Source organism: Montipora foliosa, chromosome 5, assembly GCF_036669935.1.
Source record: "Montipora foliosa isolate CH-2021 chromosome 5, ASM3666993v2, whole genome shotgun sequence".
In the NCBI taxonomy this organism is placed as follows: Eukaryota; Metazoa; Cnidaria; class Anthozoa; order Scleractinia; family Acroporidae; genus Montipora; species Montipora foliosa.
In genome coordinates, this window is record NC_090873.1 from 3,126,498 (window position 1) to 3,144,449 (window position 17,952).

The following is a 17,952-nucleotide window of genomic DNA, read 5'->3' on the forward strand; positions in this document are numbered from 1 at the left end:
GATCTGTCTTGATTGAAAACGAGTGGGTGTGTGAGAAGGAGCATGGTTCCCCCTCCCCCCCACCCCCTTCCCCGAGAAAGAAACGGGGCCGTCCCTATATTGGCCGAGTCGGAAAATACCATAATACTTTTGTTGTCCCCGCAATTTTTACGTCAGCATTGTTTCCAGTTTCTCTTGGGACTTAACAATGGTCCCAAGAGAAAACGAAAACAATTCTTGTTCAAATTTTTGGGGGACAAGCATGGTATTTCCCGCTTCAACCAATTGCTATTACACCCTCCCAGCCCCTTTCAGCCCTACTTCCCAACATCTTCTCACAAACCCTCTTCAATCCCTACATGGTCCCTTTAACCCCACCTCCTACCATCCCCTACTTTTATAACCTTCTTGGTCTTCCAGGTAGGATATGTCCCTGATGAACCGCGTTTTCGCGATTTTCAAAATTGTGGCAAGGTTCCATCTTAAGTAACTCCATTGGTTTTATGAGGGAGATAAACAGGTTATCGTGGTTGTCGTTGTCAATTATTTCAACTCATAAGTCACTTGACAACTTGATAATGAAAATCATTTCCCACGAAATGTCCCACACTCTTAAGTTTCGACGCGATCTTCTCTGCACTAATGGCATGGAAGTCTTCAACCTCTTCCAGTATCTCAAAGATGGTGTAATTCCATCTGTTGTCGCCTTCTTTTTGATAAAGATGTTATGAAACCTCAACCTCTTCCCAAAAAGCATAGCTTGATAAAAATTTGATCATTTGGTGCATTTGCCTAAGAATAACTATTCTTGATTATATTAACCTTCCTTTTGACAACGTGAGCGGATGTCTGACACCCAGATGATATCACTCTATCAACTTTAGAGAATCATCGATGTAATCGCGTTATAATAAAATATAACAATAAATATTTTACTGATATTTACAGCAACACTGTAATCGGCATTGGGGTGGAAGAAGAAGACAGAAAACACACGTGGATGGATGATGCTGACAGTGTAAGAGAGTGTCCCTTTGCAATGAGGTTGTCACGTTTTATCCTGCCCTGTGTTATTTGAAGTACTCATGGCCTTTGATCGTTGTTCATCTGTAAAATTCCCTTAAAATGATTTAATTATGTCTTAATTTACAGTGTGTTGCTAATGTCGCTTTCGAGTGCGCAAGAGCTATCTATGCACACGCTCTGTCAGTTTTTCCTAGCAAGAAGAGCGTCTGGTTGCGTGCTGCACACTTCGAAAAGAATCATGGGACAAGGTAAGTCGACGCCATATCGAGGTTGTTGCGGTAACTGGTTAAAAATGAAAGTGACGTCATGTAAATGAAAACCTAGTTCAAGCTTTGATTAGCTTTTTGCAATGGTTATTTCTTCTTTTAAGCGATAGTTTGAAGTGGCCCATGTGTTTGTTTATCTTTGTGCAACTTTGTAATCTCTATCTCAACAGAGAGTCTTTGGAGTCCTTGTTACAGAATGCAGTTAAGCACTGCCCGAAAGCAGAAGTTTTGTGGCTGATGGGTGCAAAATCCAAGTGGCTGGCTGTAAGTATAGTATTAGTTATTGCTGGTACGAACCTTACTTCGGCAAAATGAAGGCATAAGAGATTAAGGCTTGATCTGTGCGATGATACCTGTGCAGTGTTCTACCAGTTGTGCTTTCTTTCCAACTGGGAGCTGTGAGTTCGTTATAGGTCAAGATGTCAGTGATAATGATGATGATGTTGGCAACTGTGACGTTGTTTTTGTTTGTGATAATGATGTTGACGATGATGGTGTCATTGTTGTTGTTGTTTGTAATTATTATTGTAGTAATAATAGATCAGCTGTTATGACAGACATTCAGCAATCACTTTTAGTAACTATTTAGTAAGGAAGTTAGCGACGTTGCAATGACGATGATTTCGGCTGTGACAACAGGATTGATATTGACAACAACACCAGTGAAGACAACTTAGATTTTTCTCATCACGGAATGTTATGTTGATTCTTCCACATTCGCTGTTTTCAGGGTGAAATTTTTGAAGCTCGTTCCATCTTAGCCTTGGCGTTTCAAGCGAATCCCAACAGTGAGGAAATTTGGCTGGCTGCCGTAAAGCTGGAGAGTGAAAATAACGAGGATCAGAGAGCGAGGTACATTTGTATTCTTTAGTAACCGAGTTCAAAGGACATATTCTAAGTTTTGCTCAGTTCCATTCACACTCGGGCCAGGCGTTGGAATGTTTGAAATCAGATGTTTTGAAAATCAATGCGAGTATGAAAGCACTGAAGAAGGTCATCGGACCTTCAATCCTGGACAAACGTCTTGGGACACTTGCTAAAATGGTTTAAAATAAAGACCATCTATCATACAGCCGCACTTCCTTTCTAATGTTGATTGGAATCTTGGAAACCTTCAGAAATGCTGCAGTTTGTTTCAAGATTGCTTAGGGGAGGAAGGTGGGGTTATAATGAGGGGAATCATTTTAAAATATCATGTAAACATTTAATTGAAGCTATTTTTGTGCTCATTGTTAAAAGTATCCCAGGACATCTTGTCCAGGATTTTTGGTGCAGAGTGTGCCTCTCTTAATTGATCATGCGCGTAAAAGAGTACGTATAATTCTGGACCTAAGAGGTGCTTCCACAGCTAGGGAATTGGAACAGAAGTGGCCAGTGTCCGATCTGCCTTGTCGATTTTTAAAATGTTTTTCCTCGGCCATGGAAGAAATATTTTTTTTTTTCTTTTGGACTCAACTATTTGCTTTACCATTGCTGTACACAGAAAACTTTTACAGAGAGCAAGATTAAACGCCTGCACGCCAAGGGTATGTAGAGGTTCTTCGGTTTTCTTGATATGCCTAGACGACAACTTGTCAAGAATAATTTCACGATGTTGTATTGCAACTTGTCATGATAAGCTGAAAAATTGAGAGAGGCTGGGGCTTTCCAGATGCAGTCTGTGATTGGAGAACGAAACAATGTACCCAACCCTGATAACAAAGGAAGCTATAGGTCATAGACCCTTTCCATAAATGGCAATGTACATCCTAAGCCTCACATTCATGTGAAAAAATCCTTTGTCTAGTAGCATAAGTATGAGGCTAAGGATGTACAAAGTATTGTTATTCAAATTTAAGCGCCACATATGCAAAGGGTCTACAGCGACCAATGAAAATAGTAATCTATTCAACAACACTCCCATTCATGCTCAGTTGAATTAAGGAATGGGGTGAAATATCAATCAGCGGTCTAAGCCAAGCTGGAACAGCTTGGCTTAGGACTAGTTAGAAGAAACACGACCCGCGTGAATCGGTAGGGGGATGGGGGGTGGGTCGTTCTTCCGGACAAGTCTTCCACTGGAAACTTAGCAAGAAGGGAGCGCACCTCAACCAAAGCGCATTTATAGCTATCCTGTAGTGTCGTGCACGTGTTTTATGCACGCCTAGCCAATATCATAAGGAGTGTTGTGAATGGCAGTCTGGAATAGAGCGTTTTTACTCACGTGACCAGCAGCCATATTGGCTTTCTGAAACAAAAGAAAATATTTGCATAAAAATAGAGTTCAATTCCCGGAGGATTAGTTTGGTACATCATCATGGCCGCCATTTCTTTGTTTTGGAACACGAACGTGGCCGCCGTGACGTCATGTGAAAGCGTGCTAAAGGTATTGGATTACTCGAGAAATTTTCCGCCGTATTGTCAGCAAATCCGGCTGAAGCAAAATCAAAACCGGTTGTGCCTTGTTCTTCGAACTCGTAATGTGATTGGCTCATTTTGATTGTTTGTCGGTTTTTTTTTCTCATGTTTCCATTTAGGTGATGATGAAGTCGATCAAGTTAGAATGGGTTTTACGAAACCTTTCGGAGGTAAATGACAATCTTCTTTCCACTTTGTAAATCGTTCTCAAACCTTCATTCATTGGATGTCTTATTTTTGGCTATGTTTGTTCTAATTAGGGAAACTGCTGTTGAGTAGAGTGAAGGTTTTCAAAATGATGGTTATTAGGAAAAGAGTGGTTTTCGCTCATTTGACCCAAATCAGTTTGATTGACATTTCTGCAGCCACGCGTGGTTTTCTAAAAAAAAGCCTATTCTAAATAAACCGTCTCTTTATGCCATTAATTCTAAATTTTAAAAAAATGAATCTTCATTGGCACTCAAAACGGAATAGATCCTAGGACACAATAGACCATATTCGTATTCTCATTATTAGACTGGAACTAGCTTGCAATGGAGGCTAATGCGGGGAAATCTTTTAAAATGCAAATACTTTTTAATATATTCCCCCGCATTAGCCTCCATTGCAAGCTAGTTCCAGTTCAATACTGGGAATACGAATAGGGTCTATTGCGGGCGGTGGATTCCGGAATTGCTTCCAAAAGATTTTTTTTTTTTTTGCAACCCATAAAGCTGAAAAATGCTTCATGAGGGCCATAGCCATTAAACGTGTCTCAGTCATTTTGACTTTTTTTTTTTTCAACAAATATAATTTTTCACGTCGTTATTGTAAGATAGTTTTGTGCTGGTATGTAGATTCGTTGGTATGCAGGTTACGTAATTATGCTAAGAAGTTAATATTTAAGGAGTTTGTCTTTTAGGAGTTGTCACTTCGACGGCATCTCCGCTTTTGATCAGTTGGAAATGTTGTTGCAGTAAATTTCCGTGTTTTTGGTTACTGCGTTTTTTGTGTTAATATCTATCCTAGGGCAATCTATGTCTGATCAATAAACGAGATGCCCCCTCCTATATGACTGGTGTTTTCTTATACTAAGTTAGAAATCATTTTGTTTTCGGTCTAAAATAAGAGTGATTAGACAACAACTTCCCTTCTTTAAATATAAAGGGGCAAATACAAATGGAGTTTTCAATCCTCACTTCCCCCCATAAATCAGGTTTTTTAGGGTGTACCTGGTCGCCCCATATAGAAAGCATTGAGCTCAAGGCAGTATAAATCATGGACGCGCGTCAAACAGCGCAAAAAAATGCCCCTTGTTTAACATGGTGTGCTGACTTTTGACACAGCTGGATGCTGTAAACACTTACCTTCTGAATACACTATACTGAGCAAAGATGATATGTGGGCTTTGACTAAAACTTTAACTGCATCATGCAGTCCAAATAACCATCCAATAATTTATTTTCCAGGCAGAGAAGTTATTAGACGAAGCTGTTCAAAGATACCCAGATTTCGCCAAGGTAAGAGCATTTTAGATTGTGCTAGAACGAGTTTGCTTTGAAGCATTGAGGAAGGCCCTTAAGGTGGCAGGAACCCGTTTCACAACTCTTTAGAGACCTTCTTGGAAGGGTTATAATTACATCGCTATATCACGTAACAACAATGTTATGGCAACATATGAGACACCAATTACTGCTTAACAAAATGCGCCTACTATTGTGACGTAATAGGTTGCCATGGCAACATGAAAGCTCTTCAAAAACACCCTATATTTCGTGTTTACTTTCTTATATCTTAAAAATGAACTCCGAGATCCCCATTTTTATTGCAGAATAGTAATCAGCAACCTGAGATACAATTATCAGCAAAGTTTTAAAAAACTCATGCTAACCAATTCAGAGCTACCTTAAATTTTTCGAACATTTCTATAATAGTACAACTGGTTTCAGCCACCTTAGGGACTGAAAGGTAAAAAAAAAATAGACGACGCGGTTTTTTGTACAAATGGAAAGTTGGTTGAACATTGGTGCGGGAGGTCGCCAGTTCGAACGTCGGATCAGTCTCTTGCGTTTGTCGTCCGCTCTGAGGATATCATATCATTGTCTTGTTTTGTGTTTTCTTCTTCAGTTGTGGATGATGAAGGGCCAAATACACCAAGAACAGAATCACATTGACAGCGCTAGAGAAGCATATAAACTAGGGGTAAGAAAAATTCCTTTCGCCATATTTAACCATTTTGAGTGACGAAAGCAAGTACGTGGTTGGTTTCCTCGTTCGTGTTTTTACCACTGGAAATAAAAGTCATGTTTTCGCGCCGCCGTGTAACATCCTCTATGTACGGCTCACTAAATTTTAAATTTTCCAGCAAGTTTTTCATGTTTTACGTCTCTGTTACATAAACTTGTAAAACTGAAAAAAATAGTGGTCTGGAGGGGATTAGTCTTCAACCTTAGGTTTTAAGGAAGCATGAGTTTATGGGATACTGATATGTCAAGACATTTTTAGGGAACTAGTTTAAAACACACCGAATTAATTATAACGCTTATTACCGATAATTAGTATTTTGGATCAGATTAATATGTTTCTTCTTAACTTTAAATTCACTAGTAGTTAGGTGTCCCCAATTAGTTTACTTATATGAAGGCTAGATCTACCTGAAAGATGAATAAAGTTATTGAGTGATTGATTATTGATTTTGAATCCTGCAAGCAACTATTTCAAAAAGCGAAGAACTTTTTTTTTTCGTTTTTCGGATTTTGAAGGAGCAATCTTTGTGGCGGTTGAACCTTCCGCTTGACTTCAACTAGTTTCCTTTCCCACGCGGCTGATTACCTCAGAGATGTAATAATTATCTTACTAACCTCAGAAATCAGCGGGGAAAAGAACTCAGTCCGTAACTTATTGTACAGACCTCGAACTCGGTTGGTAAGAGGTATGCATTTTAATGAGCAGTTGAAGTAACAAATTGAGAAGGGAGTTGGGATGGCGCAGTGATCATAGCACTTCTCTTCAGCAAGTGTGACCCGGGATCGATTCCCGGTCTAGACGATCTATGTGGGTTGCCTTTGTTGCCAATATATCGTGGCCGCGGCTTGGGTACCACTCTATAAAAGAATCGAAGCGCATGCGCCTTCCGGGTGGTTTTTCTAGGTTGTCCGGGTTTTTTCCAACTCATAAAGAACCAACATTTGATTCGTTCTTCTTAATTCGAGTTGATTTGATTTGCAGATTCAGTCCTCCATACGTACTGCTCTTGTCCTTGTCTATGTCATATCCAGACTTCAGTGAAGTGATTAATTATCAAAAGAGTGTATCACAACTGGAATTCCTTATTGCAAACTTTGAAATAAACACTCTTTACATGTTTATTCAAAGAAGTGCAGAGAAATAGTACCTGTTGTTTTCGAACTTATGTCACTCCTTATTGCAGACCAAGAAATGTCCCCGGTCCATTCCAATCTGGCTCTTACTTGCAAGACTTGAAGAAAAATCAGGTTTGTTGTTTTGTTCATTTTGCTTACCTTAGCTGTGTGTTGTTGTTGTTGTTTTTTTTTTTTTCGTTTATTACATGAACGTAGTTTGGGGTGGTTGGTTTACATGGAGGTGGACAGATCTAATTAATTGCAAAATCTTAGTGCGTTAGAAACAGTTGGCGTCGTTGTTTGAGTTCTCATTTTCCCTTAGGGTGCCCCAAGTTCCGTTCTTTGTCAAGGGCGTCACATGTGGGTTGCGTTTGTGTTTTCTCTGCTCTGCCGCGAGACGTTTTTCTCTGAATACTAAGCGAAATCTGTGAATGTAAACTAGAGCGATCGTTAAGCTCTTTATTATCCTCTCTTTGGTTAATATTGTGCTTGTTGCATCTCGCAGGTCAGGCCACAAAAGCAAGATCTGTATTGGAGCAAGCCCGTCAGAAAAACTCGAAGTGCCCTGAACTATGGTACGACAATGTTATTTGTTTGCTTTTGCAGGGGCGTAGCAGCCTTTTAAGCCAGTAATCCCGAGCTTACAAACTTTTGGACATAATTAGAAACAAAGTAAGAACAACCTTTATGAAGGGCACAACTGATTTTATCAGTTTCACAGAGAAAACAAAGATAGGCCAATATACAATTTTAGTATCAATGGACGTGCCTAGCTTGTGCACAAATAAACCACAAGAAGAGGGAACGAACATACGAAGAGTTGCCCTTAGGCAAATGCTTGGATGATTCCTAAACGAACACTCGTTCCATTTCAATCTCCAAACACATGGAACCGTCATTGGGACAAAAACGCGAGCCTCTTTTGCTAATATTTTTATGGCGCAATCAAAACAAGTTCATACAACAAAGTGATACCAAGCCAAAGATATGGAAAAGAGAAACTGAAAGCTTTTAATATGCACTCTTCAACTCCTGCCCCCTCCCTCCCTCTCCCCCTCCCTGCGCCCAGCGGGAAAAAATGGCTTCATTAATGGTGAGGCAAGGAGACTGTTTAGGACTAACTCTTCACAAGCAATATTTGAAGAGGGCCAGTTGTACCAGTGGTACTAGTGGTATTAGTGGTTTTCTTAGGGCCGATTTACACGGTAAGATTTTTGTCGCATGCGACAAGCTCACGACAGGCCTACGACATGACTTACGATCGTCAATCGTAAGTCATGTCGTAGGCCTGTCGTAAGCTAAGTTTGTCTCATTTGACAAAAATCGTACCGTGTAAATCGGCCCTTAGTGTTTTACAGACATCCAGAGTTGCAAAGAATTCACAAAAAACTTGTTTTGTGATGGAAATCGCGTTGATATTGAAGGAGTCAGTGAGACATGACGACATTAAAAAATATGGTTCCTTGTTTGTAAAGCCACCCAGGGTTACAATAAAATTCAAGAAAAAAATCACTTTACGTCTTCTAATAAGTCTATTTTGTTTTTTACTCCTCTGACTTCCACGAAATCGCAAAGTTTAAAACGGGCTTACAAACCGAAAAATTGCCAGCTACACCCGTGCCTTGGTTGTTTTTTTTTTTGTGTGTGTTTCTTTTGTTTTGTTTTAAGTTTATGACGCTGTTTGCATGTCGTAGGTCTTGCCTTAAGTCGAAGACTGAATTTCATGAACCTTTCCAGCTCGGCTGAGTGTCCTGTGGCTCGTTGGTGTAAACATCTAAATTAGAAATCGATATCATAGGTTCTTTTCCCGTAAAATGGCACTTCTTTTTAAGAATGCTTTGGTCACTTGAAAGACATTCATAGATTCAACTATTTCTCTTTTTTGTTGTAGGCTTGAGGCGGTTCGGATAGAAACTAGAGGAAGCCGAAAAGAATTCGCGCGGACTTTAATGGCGAAAGGTACAGTTTCATGTGCGAAATCACGAGAACATCACAACAGTGTCAGCAAGGCGCCGTCATTTAATTGTTACGTCCTCTTAGAATTTATCGCTTAATTTAGAATTAATTACGTAAAGGATAAGTTTGTGAAGGAAATGTACAGTTTTAGTTATTTTTGGTGTTGTATGCACACCGGCCAATCACGGCCGACGCAGAGAATAAAGTAAGCCAATCATAACCTTACATTCGGCGGCTGCGCCCGCAGTACGAGTGGCAGTCAAACGTAGCTGTCCTATCGAAACGACACGATAATAGCCTTTTTCTTCCAGCTAACAAAAGTAAAGGCAATGTTAAAGTTGCCTTGGCCTCTTCTAACAGTTAAGTTGAGAATTCCGGGTTTACTTTGACGAGGAACAGCATATTTTGCTCAAAATAACACAACTATTACCCTACCTGGGTAGTAGGGTAATAGTTAAAAAAGTGGGGCTAGATTTTTGAAGCCAATCAACAGAAAGCTATGCATAACCAAAGCTATCAATTAGTTTTGTACAAATTTGAAAAAGCGCATTTTTAACATCAGTGAATTCACCGCCTAACACTTAAATCATTCATGATTATTTGTCAGCTATGCAAGAATGTCCTACTTCCGGGATCTTATGGGCAGAAGCTATTTTCATGGAAAGTCGACCTCAACGAAAGACGAAAAGCGTGGATGCACTAAAGAGATGCGAACATGATCCTCATGTGCTGTTAGCAGTGGCTAGGTCAGTTACTGGATGTATTCAGGGATTTCTCGTCCCAAGCTGAGGCCGTAAATCTCTCTTGGCAAGTGCCAAGAGAAGGAAGCGACTTCTGGCTGCTTCACTCAGCGCGTGCCTTAGCAAGGGTACATATTTGTAAAGCCCCGTGCAAACAAATGCAACATTGTTGGGTGTTAAAGTGCTACTGTGATCAAAAAATCATTTCCTTTTTTTCTTCAGATTTTGAGAATGTGCACGATTGCTTACACTTGACTGGCAAAATTTTGAGCTTTGATTGTAATTTTCTCCTCCATCCAGCTCTCTCGAGACTCCAAAGTTAGTAATGGCTCTCCATGAAATAGAAAAATTCCAGTTAAAGTAAACAGGTGACTTTTTTAAAATCAAGGCTTAAAACTTGGGTCACGTACTGTTTAGTTGAGAGAAAATCGACTTTTTGGTCATTGTAGCACTTTAAATAGAAAGACCTCAGACAGCAATGACCAGAACCAGGTAGCTGACCAGCGGTTTTGGTTAAAACAATGGTTTGCTGGGGATGCTCAATCTCGCGGTCTCAGAAAACCTGGTTGTGGTCATTGTTATTTAAGGTTTTTCCTTTTAATGTTGCGTCCTGTTGCGTGTTGTTGCACGAAGTTTGAAACTGGTCAAAGTTTTCAGCCAACAGCTCCCAACATTCTTTTGTTCCGTGGTCGCCGAAGCGTAGCGCAACAATGTTGCATGCGTCTGCACAGCTCTTCCAACATTGTTGTTGCCACGCACGCGCATTACATATGGTCTCCATGGAGAGAGCAAAGCTTTAACATGTTGAAAAGAAGATGGCAGCCGAATTTTGTAAGTTTTCAAAGTCTTATGGCTCGTATCCTTTCCCATAATACACTGCACGTCCTTACATTGTTGGGAGTTATTGCATTCGTTTTTACACCACTATCAACACCATCCAACATTAAGTTGTTGTCGTTGTGAAAATCATAGCGCTATTGATAGCGTGGTGATAACATAAAATAGACCACTTTCGATATATTAAAATTCAGTCCTAAACAAAAGGCATCATCTCGAGGCTCTGGGGAATAAACTCATACAAATCCTTATATTTATTCCCCAGAGCCTCGAGATGATGTCTTCTGTTTAGGACTGATTTTTAATATATCGAAATTGGTCTATTATCGTAAAGAATAAACTCTGAGTGTGCTGACTCGATATTGATCGGCGTTAAAGGCCCACGTTCACCCTACAGGTATTACGTGCTGTGGAACAATTTTCATATATGAAAATCCCGCCAAAGCTGAAATTCATCCAATCAGATCGCTATGTTAAGCAATGCGAATTTCCATATAACAAAAAAAAACGGTCGAAAAGCCTGTCGGTTGAAAGTTGGCCTTTACGTTCGAAATTTCCCCGTTTCGCGAGTTTCAATTTTTTTTTTATGTTTCTCTTTTATTACTTTAGGTTGTTTTGGAGCGAAAGGAAAATAAACAAGGCAAGGGAGTGGTTTAACAGGTATGGTGTTTAATTAACAATTATGGCAGAACAAATACCTTATTACATGAAATTTTCACGACACGTTAATTTCGTGATAATAATAATAATAATAATAATAATAATAATAGTGATGATGCTAATGATAGAAATGTAGTAACAAGAACAAGAATAGTGATGATAATGATGACCGTTATTTAATTGTCAGTTGTGGACACTGTACATTGGAATCAAATCAAATGTAATCAACTGAAACCAAATCAAATGTTGGGTTTTTGAAGAGGGCATAACCGTGGTACCCAGAGAAGAACTTCTCCAGCAGAGTAGAGAACTAACAGACACAACCGACACTGCGTGGAACGCAATTTTCAATCCTGCCTTTAATATAAAAGAGTGGTAGTGAATATAAATTCACTGTAAAGCAACGAGCCATTTATCAACGCTAAAACCTGATTAGAAACTGTTTATTTGCTTAAAGTGTTACTAGGACCAAAAAATCAATTCTTTATTTCCTTTGGATTTCAAGACTATGTTAACTAAACACTAAGTGACCCAGGTTTTAAGACTTGATTTTAAAAAGACACCTGTTTATTGTAACTGGAATATTCCAGTTTAATGGTCCACCATTACTAACTTAAAAATCTTTAGAGAGCTGGATCGAGGAGAAAATGACGTCAAAGACTCACTAGTTTAAGAATGCATTGCGATTGTACGCGGCTGAATTAATGTGAAGCATTTAGTTTCTGGTTTTCAGACTTCACGTTGTGAGTAAATGACGTCACTTTCCACTAGACCCAACCCTGTGAGGTCCAATCGGTCAGTTTTGAACCTGAGTAATAGCGGACCGTGAAATCCAAAACGTAAACTCAAAGTAAACGGCCTTCGGGTAAAAATCGAATCTCAAAATTTTGCCAGCTGATGTTAAGCAAACACACTTTCAAAATCTGAAGAAAAAAAGGAAGTGGTTTTTGTGGTAGTGCACTTTATAAGTGCACTACACACTATGCCACCGGTTTTGTAAGAGTGAGTGATTGTAAGTCCGTGGTCGCAAATAGGCCCGTAGCGCGTGCATAACTCACGAATATAAACAGGCCTACTGGAAGCGAGCTTGAGTTTCAACAAAATGAGCTCCAAAATCGGCATGAATTTATGACGCTGATGAATAATAAAGCAGCTGCTATTTCCGATGGAAATTTTACTTGGTGATAAATAACCTCCTCTAGGAGAGTGAAATTTTGACTCTACAGAAGCAATGGTCAACCTCAAGAGTTAAGCTATTGTGATCTTTGTGTTGAAAAAAAGGAAAGGAAAGGAACTTTTATTTAAGTGTCTTGTCGTTCTAGCGCTGGCGCACTAATTGGGGACACTGTAAACTGAAATTAACAATTAACACAAATCAAGTCAGGTGTTGGTTTCTTGTCAATCTTTAAAACACTTGAAAGAAAAAAAACCAAATTAACAAAAACGAAAACTCGGTGTCTTGCCATCTTTTTGACACAAAAGTATCCTTTGTTTCGCGAGTAAACATGCGAGGTAACTTGATCACGGCGCCAGCTGAATTCGATGTCACTTTCGATTTTGCGATTTACTTGTGCAGTACAATAGAAAAACTGAACGTAGCAAAAATCTCCCAAAATGTTTTTCGCTTATGGTAACTTTTTATATTCTTGGTTCAAAATGTAAGTTTTCATGTCGCAAATTTTGTTGCTGATGGCAAAGTATTTTATTCTCAATCGACACTTCCTGAAAACTTTTTCTTATCTTCCCGAAAACTGTGTATCAATATTTACTTTTGCATCTAACGCAAGCTAACAAAATCTTTCGCTATGTTTCTGACGGCAAGTCCTATATTTTGAGGTCACCCATCTAAATACTAACCTCGCCCGACAGGGATTAAGTTAGTGAACTTTTGTCTTAGAAAGCTGTCAGACGCTCAGAGTGCATGCTCAAACTTGTGGTGAAGAAGAAGTTGCAAGGGAACTTGAAAATGATGAACATGACAGCCTCGAAGCCAATGTTTCTCGATTCCCTTTTATTTTCTTCAATCTTTCTGGGATTTTTTAGTATTTTACTAGTAACCACTTATCTTAGGGGGCTATTTACCTAAGACATCTACCATGGCACTGTAGTGATATACGGTACCAAAACAATATCGTGTTCTATTAGAGCTACATATTGCGCAAATATAACTTGAATCTCCTGGAAGACAAAACGTAGCTCAGTTGACAATTATACAGCGCTGTGTTACTGCACTACCACACGTACGCATTGCGTGCCTAATTTTTTTTATCACAGGGGCTCTTGCAACAAACTGTATTATTTTTTCCCCAGTGCGTGAGTGGGCGGAATTCAACAAATCTTGTAATCTGATTGGTTTCGGGAGCGGGCGGAATTTTCGCATCCGGCCCGATCACGGCGGGCGGAATCCTAGCCTTAGTCGCGTGAGCTTTTGTGATGACCTTAAATTTCCAATTTTTTTTTTGACACTGCATGCATTTACATACAGACGTAATTGGAAATGGAATTCAAATAAAAACCTTTCTCTTTGAAACGTTCAGTTTGTAAGTCGCTTAACACTGCATTCGCTATCAAACGCGGTGCGAGTCAACAATTAAAAAGTGATTTCAGAGAGGAAGGGAGAGAGAGAGAGGGAAAAAAAAGTTATTTACTAGCTAAGGGTCGGTCCGTATAGCGAAAAACTGTGACCTCGGTCTTGAAATAGCTGCCCTCGGCCAGCATTTTCAAGACGTCGGTCACAGTTTTCGCTATACGGACCTCCCAGCAGGCAAATAACATATATGTATTTGGGAGAACACTGAATCTACCCAACTGTTTCACGTAACGGCAAAGTTATAGTTGGATAAATTTAAGGTGGCTCTGAAGCTACTCCAGAGAATTTTTTAATTTTGCATAGAGTTTTCTTTTAGCTTGCTTATCACTTTCCAGCAATTAAACATGGGGGTCACTTAGTTCGATTTTGAGATAAGACAAAGGGCGATTTTCATAGACTTTGTGTTGCCATGGTAACCTTTTACGTCACATTTATGAGTTCGTCTTGGTAAGCGATTATTGGTGCTTCATTTGGTACCTTAACATTGTCGTTACGTGAAAAACGTTACATAGTTAATTGTTATAATAAGACATTCCCTCCAAATGTTGAAACGGGTGATAAGGTTGTTTCTTGTCCCAACAGAGCTGTTAAACTCGACCCAGACCTCGGCGATTCATGGGCGTGTTTCTACAGATTTGAGTTGCAGCATGGAACCGAGGTAAATATTTTAATAGGTCATCAACTATTAAATATTTGTTACGCATGTGACGTCATCACTGCCATGTTGGGTGACGTAAGGCAAGGATCTCACATCGCGACGCTGCGAAACAAGTTAACTTGCATTATATATTATACTGTAATGTACGCTTCACAAGTTTTCTCGGTTGGGACAGCTCTGAATTTTAGCGTAGAAGGTGTTTTCCCTCTTTCGGTACAGTTGTTCAAACACTGTTTGATGATAAAGAAACCTCGCAGTCACTCTACTTCTCTGACAAATGGTGAGGTACGCTGCCCCCGCCAGCGACAAATTTTTTGGAATCAATTTAGGTTGTAGTGCGCTCCGAAACTCTGTTTATATAATAGTGTGAATTAAAAGATGAAGCATTAGGCCTAGAATCAAAAAAGTGGCAAGGCTTTCAAAAGTGTCTTTTGTGTGGATTTCCTGAGGTTCTTCTAAGGGCGGACAAAGGTAAATTTGTCAAAAGTGGCAAAGCAAAGTTACAATACTAGAAAATAGAAGTTGCCTCGAAGGTTGACATTACAGTATTTAGTCGAAAAATTCAAAAGGTACCTCTACGCTATCATGTTCCGTCCTCTGTCTTGCGCTTATGTTCTCATCTTCCGTCTTGTATGCTATACTTTATATTCTATGATTTTGGGTTTACCATTTCAAGGGATAGATTTCATCAGTCTCCAGAGGGTAATTATAAGTTCTTTCAAGAGAAAATGAGGGGACAGAGAGGGAGGCTACCGGTCCAGCCCTTGGGATATGTCATGTCCACGAAAGTTATTTTTAGACGAGTGGAGGTCTTCCGAGACGTCCGCATGCAGGTCAACCTCGGTCTGATGTTTGAAAGAAAAGCAAAGATTTCATGTAATGGCGGACGAAGGGGACTTGACGTTTGTACATGCGGACGTCTCGGAAGACAGACTTTCGCTCGTCTAAAAATAACTTTCGTGGACATGACATATCCCGGCCAACGCCCTGAGCCTCCGTCTCTGTCCCCTCATTTTCTCTTGGTTCTTTTTCCGTTCGCTCTTTTCCAGGCCCAGCAAGAAAGTATTATGCAACGGTGCGTGATGGCCGAACCGCATCACGGGGAAAGTTGGTGTGCAGTATCCAAAGCCATTCCGAATTGGAGACTTCGAACAAAGGATATTCTTCCCAAAGTAGCCAAGTCTTTGAAACCTATTGAGAAGGAATAAACACGAAACCACGAAACCGCAACCATGAAGTGTACGAGGAAGGAAACTCGACTCGAATGCTTCATGTGGGGAGTGCCGCTCCTCGAGCACAAAGTTTTTGTGTCAAGTAGTATGTCGCCTGAATCGCCCGAATAACCCGCGTGTATCGTTTTGGAGTAATCAAATCCCGAGACTTTGCCGTGGACCACTCAAGCCTAGATCCGCCTCGTACGAGATTTTGATTCCACCGGAAACCGGTGCCTTTCTTTTAGCACTTTCATTTGTCGTTCTCTGCTTGATCGCGGGGAAACAAAATGAAGACTTCGCTCGAGATTGAGAAATGATTCGAAGATAGCAACTTTCGTAGTTTCTGGCAAGGACCCTGGAAATAACGTTCTAGGAAAGAACTGCGCTTTCTATTTATGTAACTTGTGTTGTTGTTTTTTATTTCACTACTGTACGCTGTAAATGAAACTTTCTTGAAAAAAAAGAAAAGTCTGTATAATCCATGTTATTGTTTTGTTTGTTTGTTTGGGGTTTTGGTTTAGTTCTGCTGTTTAACTGGCCGATGTTAACCCCCCCCCCCCCCCCATCCCCTTCTTTACCCCCGTCTTCACCCTCCCTCCCTCCCCCCCATCCCCCTTGTTTACCCCCGTCTTCCCAAAGAATACGGCTACACTTGAGCCAACGAATATCTGGCAACAAACCTTGGGGCCTTGCGAGTTTCCTGTACCCAGAAAGGTTGACTTGAAACCTGTTCCCTGCTATCCTAGGCGTTTCTGGGCGGTGTCAGTTTAGCATCAATCAAGTAAGGTCAAATTCTCTTAGTTGCCATGCCTGTAAGGTAAAACCACGAGGCTACATGAATTCTGATCTCAAAATAGGAAGGGGTCTAAGGCCTGTTTTTCGAAAGTTTCTTAAACTTTGTTTCTTATGAAAAACTGGTCTTTTAAAATGTTTTCAAATAAATGATTGTGAGGTATCATGGCTTAATTAAAGTTCTTCGTTTTTAACAAAGAGAGGGAAATTTGGCATTCGAAAAGTTTGGAGTCTATCGAGAAACAGGCTGCTAGTTTCCAGAATGATCTTCACGTTAACGGCTAGTTTGCCGCATTTTTTTCTTTGGGTATATATTCATCTTTCCAATTACCAGGATGTCTTCTCCAGTCCCAAATGCAAAGCTAGGCCACTTTCAAAAATACCATAATACTCTTTGCTTTCCCTCCAAAATTCAAAATTTTACGAAAGCATTCTTCCAGTTTCTTTTGGGACTTTAAATGGTCCTAAGAGAAAATAAAAACAATGCTTATGCAATTGTTTTGAAGGCAAACAAAATATTATGGTATTTTTTTAAAGTGGTCTGTATCCAATTAAAATAATGACCTGTGAAGTTCGATTCCAGGACTTGATGTCATTTGGCTCAAATTTATTGGTTCTTTGCTCTACTTGAAGTGACTCCCCAGATCGTTTACTCAGAAACAAGCATTTGATTTTTTAAGTTAATTAAACTGTCATTTGATTGGATTTTATTGGATTTCAAATGGGCCAAGAGAATGCAGTCTAATCGCATGATTAATACAAACGTTAAAACCCAGAAAAAAATAGATGTGTGCAATATACAGGAGCCATGGGCGTAGCCAGGATTTTTCAAAGGGGGGGTCACACTGTGTCAAACAGAGGGTACTCGCGTTTTCGTAACCTGAATATTGTAGGTTGTTTGAGTAAAAAACGGCTTACAAAGGGGGTGGGGGTCACGGGCACCCCAGGACCCCCCCTAGCTACGCCCTTGACAGGAGCGATCCTCTCTTAGTGGACCACTTTCCTCTCAAAAAAGATGGCGACAAGTTACAATATTGTTAGTAAGGCTCATCCTCATAGGATAAGAGAAAATTCAAAACCGTCCTGAACGACCTCCCTCGCCACCTTGGGTGGTAGGGTAAGGTAGCATTTTGTAGATTCCTTCGCACCGTCTTTGGGCTCGTCACGCAACTCTTCCTGCCTTTAAAGGAAATGTTGCATGACGCCCAAAAATCGGCTGCTCAGGGGTTAAAGAATTTTAGAGAAACGTGTCCCAGAAATATTTTCATTTTCAACTAAAATAAACACATATGGCAAGGAATCTTTATTTTTTCTGGAAGCGGAGATGTTACAAGCTTGTTGCCAAACACTGCAATTTTTCCAGGAAGCTGGCACACAGGTCTTGAAGCGCACGTGGGAAGTTTTGGGGTGGGCTTGCCACCATGCATACCATTGAAATCAGTGCTTAATTAGTATTCATCGTGGACTTGTGAACTTCTTGTTCAAACGACTCCATT

General features: G+C 40.0%; 1 protein-coding gene across 1 annotated transcript in view; it reads left to right on the plus strand.

Moving 5' to 3' along the window:
• The window catches only part of LOC138004591 (pre-mRNA-processing factor 6-like), a 40,366-nt gene extending 24,220 nt beyond the window's left edge, over positions 1–16,146 (plus strand). Inside the window, exons 10-24 of the mRNA XM_068851142.1 lie at positions 928–997; positions 1,132–1,253; positions 1,442–1,535; positions 2,002–2,123; positions 2,755–2,797; positions 3,788–3,838; positions 5,117–5,167; positions 5,775–5,849; positions 7,078–7,141; positions 7,515–7,584; positions 8,901–8,968; positions 9,573–9,711; positions 11,152–11,202; positions 14,375–14,450; positions 15,500–16,146. Of these exons, the coding sequence (XP_068707243.1) occupies positions 928–997; positions 1,132–1,253; positions 1,442–1,535; positions 2,002–2,123; positions 2,755–2,797; positions 3,788–3,838; positions 5,117–5,167; positions 5,775–5,849; positions 7,078–7,141; positions 7,515–7,584; positions 8,901–8,968; positions 9,573–9,711; positions 11,152–11,202; positions 14,375–14,450; positions 15,500–15,658 (1,255 nt within the window). The 3' untranslated portion in view covers positions 15,659–16,146. The remainder of the gene's footprint in view (positions 1–927; positions 998–1,131; positions 1,254–1,441; positions 1,536–2,001; positions 2,124–2,754; positions 2,798–3,787; positions 3,839–5,116; positions 5,168–5,774; positions 5,850–7,077; positions 7,142–7,514; positions 7,585–8,900; positions 8,969–9,572; positions 9,712–11,151; positions 11,203–14,374; positions 14,451–15,499) is intronic.
• The last annotated feature ends 1,806 nt before the right edge of the window (positions 16,147–17,952 follow it).